General features: G+C 39.1%; 1 protein-coding gene across 4 annotated transcripts; it reads left to right on the top strand.

Annotated features, from left to right (window-relative positions):
- The first annotated feature begins 439 nt into the window (after positions 1-439).
- Positions 440-7,706, top strand: TMEM128 (transmembrane protein 128). Of its 4 annotated transcripts, none has more exons than XM_061992926.1 (5): positions 440-558; positions 1,657-1,792; positions 3,477-3,638; positions 4,688-4,796; positions 6,374-7,706. In XM_061992926.1, exons 1-4 carry the CDS (start codon positions 444-446, stop codon positions 4,785-4,787), a joined length of 513 nt encoding a protein of 170 aa, XP_061848910.1. In that variant the 5' UTR covers positions 440-443; the 3' UTR covers positions 4,788-4,796; positions 6,374-7,706. The 4 variants fall into 4 exon arrangements, with proteins under 4 accessions (XP_061848910.1, XP_061848909.1, XP_061848906.1 ...); XM_061992925.1 differs by having other exon boundaries at positions 1,654-1,792; positions 7,102-7,706; XM_061992922.1 differs by having other exon boundaries at positions 1,654-1,792.
- The last annotated feature ends 877 nt before the right edge of the window (positions 7,707-8,583 follow it).

Raw genomic sequence — 8,583 nt, 5'->3', positions numbered from 1 at the left:
GAGCATTTAGTTTGCAAAACATGATGAGCAACACATTTATTTGCACCTGTTTTTTCCCTAACGGAGCCCTCACTTCATTACTCGGGACTTATATCACATACTGTTCGCTGCTTTCAATGGGCATTAATGCGATTTGCGATACTGCCGCTTTGTAATTGTATTCCAGGGCCCCGACCCGGGCCCTCGCTTGCTCCAGCCGCGCCCAGCGCTCTGCCCGCCGCAGGGCCCCGTCGCTCAGCCCTGCCTGCCGACAAAACCCAGACTAGGAGAAGAGAAGAGCTAGGACCACCTATACCAGCGTTGACGCCAACGAGGGACCCCCAGCAACACGTCCCGACCCCTCTGGCCGCCCTGCACCCGGGGCCGCCGCCCCTCACGCCACCGCCCGTACGGCCGCCGCGCTTCCCGCCCCTGCCCTGGCGTCACTGCCGGAGCGGCCCAAGATGGAGGCTGGTGGTAGCAGTGAGGATCGACTCCTGAGGCTCAGGCGCTCTTTGCAGCAAGGGGTAGAGCCCCGCGACCCGCAGCTGCCTCTCGCAGGGAGCAGAGGGCAGGCCGGTGGGTGGTACCGGGGATGGGGGCCCGCGGAGCGGAGCCGGGCGGGCGGCGGGCCGAGCAGTGTCGGCCTCAGCGCTAGCGCCCCCGTGGCGGGCGCGGGGAAGGGACGGGCCCTGCGCCCCGCCGGGCCGAGCGGGTCCGCGCTCGGCGAGGACCGAGGAACACACCTTCCCGCAGGGGTCTGGTCCTGACAGCGAGGTGCACGGAGAAAGAATCGCGTAAAAGACTTGCGACTGCTAGTTTCTTGGTAGGGATGAAGACCCAAGCTCTAGTAGATGAAGAAGCATCTGGGAAATAAAAACATACAAACGCCTGTAAACTCCGGCAGAGCCTTTGGCTGGTGATCGAGCATGTGGAGGAGCCAGCAGGCATTGCACTGCTGGAGGCACGCAGGCCACCCAAAACTTGTGGTGATAAAGTTCAAAGCATGAAACATCAGAAGTAACTTTGGCACCGTTTTTTTTCACATTGTGTATAAGTACTGTGTTAGTCTATTCCCCTTTCACGTCTGCTGGCTCTGTTTTGCTTTCTCTAAAGCAGTATATGGTGATGAGGGGAAAAAAGAAACGATGCTTTTCTGCATAGTGATAGTTTTGGTTTATCTGCTGAAGGGATGCTGCGTGAATCAAGCTAGCTCCTGAAACTGAAAATCTTGAGAAATAACTGCAGTTTAGATCCAAGAAAAATTATGCCTGGAATCTATAAGTATTAAAACTAACAAAAAATATACAAAAAATATACCAACCTGATTTTCTATATGCTAGATTAATAAAAATGCTTTAATAAGGAAGTTTTTAATTAGATAACTAACCCTTTCATAATCTAGTCTGTTAGTTTCCTAAAGGAGTACACAAACACAGTATGTGCTGTTTATCCCTGTTTTATCATTTTATCAAAGGGTATGTTGTTTTTTATTTCGGGAAATGTTCAGAGTTTTTTAGAATACTTCCTCTCTAATACAAAGTGTATTATACCAAGTATAATAATCTCCAAAGATAAGTGAATTAAAAGGATAAAGCATTATGGTTTGTGTAACTATAATCATACTCCATTTAATGACTGGCTTTAGTGCTATAATCACGTTCTTATTTACAGAAGAGTCTGCAGCTGTAGAGAAGAAGAAGCCTCTTACCAGACTGAATATTCATTCTGCGTTCTGGATTTTGTCATCGATTGCTGTGACATACTACTTTGATTTTTATAAAGCTGTCAAAGAAACTCTGCAAGCAGATAGGTAAAATACCTTTACTTACAAAGAAAGTAATGTTTTCATCTTACAGTCATATTCAGTTTGAACACTGTGTTTTAAGTCTTGGATAAACAAAATCTACAGTAGGAGTAGAGACCTGTGACTTTTCAACCTGGAGAAGAGAAGGCTCAGGGAGATCTTTTTAATGTACGTAAACACCTGAAGGGAGGGTACATAGAGGACAGAGCCAGGCTCTTTTCAGTGATGTTCAGTGATAGGACCAGAGGCAGTGGGCACAAACTGAGACGTGGAAAGTTCCTTTTGAACATCAGGAAACGCTTCTCTTTTTTACTATGGGGGTGATCAAGCACAGGTTTGCCCTGGTAGGTTGTAGTTTCCACCCTTGAAGATACTCAGAAGCTTAGTCCTGAGTAACCTGCTGTAGCTGACCTTGCTTGAGCAGGAGACTGGACCAGATGCCCACCGAAGTTGTTATTATTAAACTAATTTATAAGTAAATTCAGTGCTTACAATTTTGATAAAATTGGCTCTGCTGAGCCATATGTGTCCCTGCAAAATTTGTTCTAATAGTAACATGTTTTAATACTGTACCTTCAAGTTTACATTTGAGTACAAGAAATTGCTGTCTTTTTTTTGTTGAAAGTGTTGGAGTTTTGATTTTATTTTAATAAAAACATTAGTCTTTTAATATCAAAATTCATGTCTCTAGAAGTTCTCTGGACTTCTTTGAGTAGATTTCAAATAATTTCATTGAAATAATTTCAATGAAGTAATTTATGTTTATATTCCTATTCTTTTAGTGTTAAATTATTTTCAGTGGGATTGATGGGTATTGAGTATTTTTAGGTATCTTCACCCAGAGGTGCTTTTAAAACTCTCTCACTGTCGTTGTTGTATCAGGATATGAAAACTGAACAGGGCCCCATTCAGTGCTGTGGGATTCTCTGGAGCTGCTCTTCCAGGCTGGTCTAGATACGACCTGCGTTCAGTTGGCTGTGGCTAAAAACTGATGACTACAGGATGTGATTAAAGTTTTGGGTGGCCCCATCTGTTACCTACATGACACTGTCTTCCTGTATTACTTGTTTAGGTAGACTATGGCAGCTGCTCTCTTAATGAAGTTGTCTTTCCCATTTTACTCTTGAAGTAAGTCCTCAAAAAGATTCAAAAGTGCATCTTCTTAAATAATCACATATCCAGTGTTTTTATGATTCTGAGTTTGAAATCTTGGATTTCTCCAGCTGCTATAAAGAAAAATCTTCATGCTTCTTGTCTGTTAAATTTGAGAGTCAATAAACTCAAAATCTTATTAAAGCTTTCTGCAACGTTTGTGTTGCACAAAAATCAGTAGTCTATAGTGAGAGGCACAGTTGCAGGGGAGCCTATTTTATTTCATTACTGACAAAGTATTTCGGATGCGTTAGCATAGTAGGTCATAGACAAGATCTATTGCTTGCATTTCCAGAATATCTGGGGGGAAAATAAATGCCAGGAATGTTGCATTGCAAAATTAGTTAAGCGTATTATCTTTAGAAGGGCAAAAAGTGTTTTGTAAAAGTAACTTAAGAAAGCAAGCCACAGGAAGTCTAGGCAAGTGTCTATAATTAACAGGTATTGTCTGTTCTGTTTTAGACTGGAATGAAGATTAACGTGCAAACTGCAAATATGACTGAGCCTAACATACTTTAACATGCTTTCCCCTTCCCAGTTGGTGGCTTGCCTCTGGCAGTTTTTTATTGGCTGCTTGTTTATCTCTTGCCTTATACTGCATTCTGTATCTTGAGTGGTATTGTGGAATTAAGGACTACGATGCACAGTATCCAGCACTGATACCTATCACAACAGCTGCCTTTATTGCAGCAGCAATTTGGTAAGTTGAAACACTGTGCAAACTTTTGCTAAACCTGTGCAAGTCTAACTGTGTTAATGAGCACATTTTATAAAAAGTAAATTTTACCAAGTGCACTGGTGACAATCCCAGTTCTATGTAGCATAATTTCTTGCACTTTCGTCCACAAAGCAATAGTTGCAGCTGTCAAAACTGTATGTTAAGTGTACTTGTAGATGTACTAGATCTTTTCTGTCTTGAAAATTTATGGGAAAACTGAAGTCCTTAGCTTTGTCAGTTTAAGTTGCTTTCCTCTGACGGCTATTTGTGAGGTTTACAACTTAAGACAAAGGCGTATTCTCTAGTTGAGAAAAATCATGCCTGATCAATTCCTTTTACAGAGTTCTTTGATAAAAAACAATTATAAATAGCAAGCATATACTGAAATTTAAACTTCTGACTACTGTTACGTGAGATTTAAGGATTTATATCTTGGCAGAGAATGGTGCTTTGAGTAAGAGCTGCTTTATTTATGAGATTATAGGAGTCAGAATTGAGCAAATATGCACGTGAATGAAAAAAATTACATATGTGTGTGCCAGTATAATGATTTGCTGTCTGCATGAAAAATGGTTTTCTCATGTTTAGGTGTTGCATCTGAATAACGTCAATTTGTTGCAATGCTGGGAAAAGAGGGGAAGTCTGAAGAAGATAAGATTCCCTATAGTTTAGAACTAGTCAAATTTATAATGTATGCCCATGGAAAAGGAAGTGTAGTTAATTTTCAGGTGCTTCATGTACAAAGATTCTGGAAGTAAAAAGTATCTTTACCCTCGATGACTTGGACTGGACTCGTTCAGTGTAAAATCTACAGCAGTTCTAGGATAAGTTGTCAGTAAATAAACAATAAACTAAATCACCAATTTTATAAGTAGGTGCTCTGGTCTTTTTGTTTTGTTTTCATAAATAAGTATGTTCCCAGGTTGAGTAATTTAACCACATTTCCTCATATACCATGTTTTCTTTGTGTGGCTGGTATTTCCACGATGTGACAGTTGAACTTACCCAAAACTTCCTGCTTTTATTCCCAGTTTCAACGTTGCCTTTTGGCCCATCTGGTCATTCATCACACCTGTGTTGCTCTTCGTTCAGTTTATGGGTGTTGTAATGCTCGTTTCGCTTCTGGGATAAGTCCTTCAGGTAAAAAAACTGAATTGTTTAAGCACGTAAAAATATTTATCTTATTGCATGGATTGCTTTGTAGACAGTTAAGGCGTAAGACCATTTAAGGATTCCTTCTCTGTTTTGTGTACACTTTTAGAATACTGATATTTTGTGGCATATAGAGTAACTGGAAAACATGCAAGTGTCCTAAGGGGAAGAATATCCTTTTTTTAGGACTGTGTTCTAGACATTGAAAAGAAACAATTAAGAATTGCTAAAAAAAAAGAAGCAATTGAGAATGGGTGGTTTTGGGACATGCAAGCCAAATACCTACAGCTTTTACCCAGACTGGGAAAGCTTAGCAAAGTTGCTTGACCTGATAGTAAATGGGAGAAGGTATTAACTGCACCTGTCTTCTCTTTTGTTTTTGTTTTTTTTTTTAAATTCAGAGTCTTTGGTTTTAAGTATGCTGATATAATTTCTGTGATGAGCAATTCAGATCAACTTGCCATCTGGAAAACTGCCAGATATCAGGAGTTCTTTATTCTTCCTTAAAAAACAACCATTCAAAGGCAAAGCCAGATGTTTTGACTTGAAAAAAATAATTCTCAATAACTGCCACATTGAAATCAGGTTTTCACATCTTTTGTTAAGATATACTGTTCAAATGAATCCTGCAAAACTGAAAAAGCTTAAGGAAGACATCAAAAGACAGCTAAGTAAATAGGGCAAGGGATGTCCCCTCTGTCACAGGTGTGTACATCATCCAGTGAATGAAGTGCCTCCTTCATCAGCTCTTGTTTGCTGTACTTTTCAAGGGAATGTGGGGGAGCCTGTTTGGTATTGCGCACCATCACAAATCCTTTCCAGTGAGGAAGTCCCTCAGCATTTTTTTGAGTGCAGCAAGAATGAGACAGTGCTGGATTTTGAGTGTAGCCTCTTGTAGTGTCAGATTTGTAGGCAAAAAAATATTTAATGGCTGGGACATTGAAACACAGATCTTTCATTGCAGAAACAAACTGAAACTAGCATTGCATTTTCCCCGTTTTCTAGCTATCAGGAAACAATTTTTTTTTTTAAGGAGGCAATTAAGTTAGGTCATACTTTGACAACACCTATAGACTTCTGAAAAATACAATACTTAATTCAGAAACTCACTACTGTATTATGTGAGCTTCAGTCACACAAACTTCTTCAAATAAGGTTTGTTTGTTCTGTCATCGGCTATGTTCTGTCTGAGCACTGGAAGGTTGTGGGGAAGGGACACATTTCAATGTGCTAGAGTTGATCATATTAACAGGCTAGAACAACCATTCTGCATTCATTTATGCTTAGAAAGTAAGAAGTACAAGTGAATTACAGATATCTTGAACAGCTGAACCTTACAAAAACCTTCTGGTTTTCTGTGTGAACAGTGAAGTAAATTCTGTTATACTTCATTCTGTATTAGACCAAATAATTATTGGCCTAATAATGCATTAGGCCAATAATTAATGCTAATACATTAACTAATCTATCTCAAATTAGTACAAGATACGAGACACAGTCTGTGCAATATGTACAACCTTACGGGATCTTTGTTGAAGCTGGATTTGTTTTTTCTTCTCTTTTAGCTTCATGTGAAGGACATGAGTAACTGCAAAGTGGATGTCACTTTTGTTACATTCCAGTACTTTTATTATTTCTAATACAGTTTGTTTACTCTAATACCATAAGGTTGTTTGATTTGAGAGTAATTGACTCTTCATTTCAAGTGTAGTGGGGTTTTAATACTTTATTCTTTCTATTTGAATTGACAGATAAAAGATTGTTATCTAGAATCAATATTTGTACGTGTAGATTTATCCATAGATCACATGGGAGACATTTCTTGATCTGTTAAATTTCTAATGTTACATGTGTTATATAGGAAATATTTTATTACCTAATCTCTTGACTTCAAATCTAGCAGTGTTTTATGAAAGAGTTGGATGGGGTAAGGGCCTAGAAAGCTGTTTGACGTTTGGCAGTGCCATCGATGAATTTAATAGATTCTACTTGTGCTGATCCAGTTTGTCCACAGCCAAAGACGGATGATCAGACTGTGAATAACCAGCCATGTTGAACAATGTCAACACTACACAAGAAGTTAAGAGCACTAAATAAATGCTTTTGATGTATGCAGTGTTTTTCAGTGGTCAGGATGGTTTTCTCCTGTGAATTATCTTTTCATTCTTAGCAGTGCCTGTTAATGAAGTTGCCATTTTTCTCCTTCAGCAATAAAGAGGCTGATATTAACTTGAATGCTATTAGTCACATACAGGTAGGAAAATAAAGTAACATTGTCTGTTCACCTTGACAGAGATACTTATGTATCTGGAAACCTGGGCATCATCTAATTGCTAGGCCATTTTTATGCGTTAAACACTTTGACACCCACACCTTTTGGAAGATAGGAGAATATAGAAGGTGGGTATTAAAACTTCCTAAAATTTACTCCTTGTGACTGTTGCTTGGAAGTCCGGACTGTTAGAGGAGACTGTGTTCTTTATTCCAACTTTTAAATTCACACCATTGCTGAACACAAAATACGTGAAATGTTCAGTAATGAAAAATACAGACATTGTATTTAGCAGCTGCTGTTTCATTAAGGAAAAAAGTTGCTGTTAGTATTGCAGTACAAAGGATCAGTCAAACCCAAGTAAAATAGATACTTCGCTACTGTTAAGTAGCTTTAAGTAGTTAAGCAGAGTAAGTTAACAGCTTGATTCATTTAAATATCATGTTAGATTTTCCAAAAGCAGCTGTACTTCATAGCTTAAAAGAGCAAATTGCTTATCTCCAGGACTTCAACAAATTTTAACAATTTTACATCTGCATACACAGGTACATTTGAGTAATTTTGTTTATAACAGTATTTAAAATGCACTTTTGCTCAGGGATGGTACTTATCACTGTATTTTTATTTGACAGCTATATAAATGCTGTAGGTGATTTAAGTTGTCTTGTACTCTTGAATTTAAATTACTATTTACTACATAGTTTTTCAGATTTATTCTTACGGACATCTTAATAAAATTTGTATAAAAATGATCACTTATTGTTCAATATTTAATTGTTTTACTGTCTAATTCCACCTTTCTTGGGGACTCCATCCCATCGTTTTGCCTATAAAACAGATGCTTGCATAGATTTTTAACTACTGTACTTAGAGTGTGTTTGTCTTTCATGACCTCTCAGCTGGGCTTATTGAATATGTAATACCATTCTCTTCTGTTGCCGCTACCGGCAACATCACCAGGCTGCCTGCACGGATCACTCAGCTCACCGACCGCTGAGGGGACAAGATCACTGCATACTCAGTATGGATGATGCTTTATTCCAACTAATTGTTTACACCATGTGCTTTTATCTGCTAACACAAGCATCTCCTTTCACTCCACCCCATACCCACGTCTTCTGTACTCTCCACATCTCGCGTTACAGCCCGAGATCTTCCGGGCGCCTGCAACACTCTTCAGCTCTGGAGACTTGTTTGCTCTCTGACTACTTTGATATCTCTGAAAATCCCAAGTAGAGATTCTCCTTGTACAAAAGTCCTGCAAAGTCTTTCAGTAACTGTTCTAAGTATCAAATACAATACTCAAGTAGTGAATCTGATAGAACTTGAAACAATGTTTGCTGTAATTAATGACCTGAGAAAATGCTGCTGCCACTTCCAGCTCTGTGAAATCCTTGCTTTTTTTACCTTCCTTACAAGCAAATAAACTTAGGGCAGGAGAAAGAGGTACCTTAATAGTTTCCCAAAAGCAATTATTAGGTGGTCAGAACCCCTACATCTACC

Source organism: Colius striatus, chromosome 3 (genome assembly GCF_028858725.1).
Source record: "Colius striatus isolate bColStr4 chromosome 3, bColStr4.1.hap1, whole genome shotgun sequence".
NCBI lineage: Eukaryota > Metazoa > Chordata > Aves > Coliiformes > Coliidae > Colius > Colius striatus.
Note: the sequence above shows the minus strand (reverse complement) of the source record. Positions and strands in the feature narration are given on the sequence as shown.

Bases quoted from the DNA above. Each gene is read 5' to 3' on its own strand.
- TMEM128 (XM_061992925.1), top strand. From the start codon at position 444: ATGGAGGCTGGTGGTAGCAGTGAGGATCGACTCCTGAGGCTCAGGCGC. The intron at 1,793-3,476 runs GTAAAATACCTT...TCCCCTTCCCAG, and splicing joins GAAACTCTGCAAGCAGATAG to TTGGTGGCTTGCCTCTGGCA. The intron at 3,639-4,687 runs GTAAGTTGAAAC...TTTTATTCCCAG, and splicing joins TTTATTGCAGCAGCAATTTG to TTTCAACGTTGCCTTTTGGC.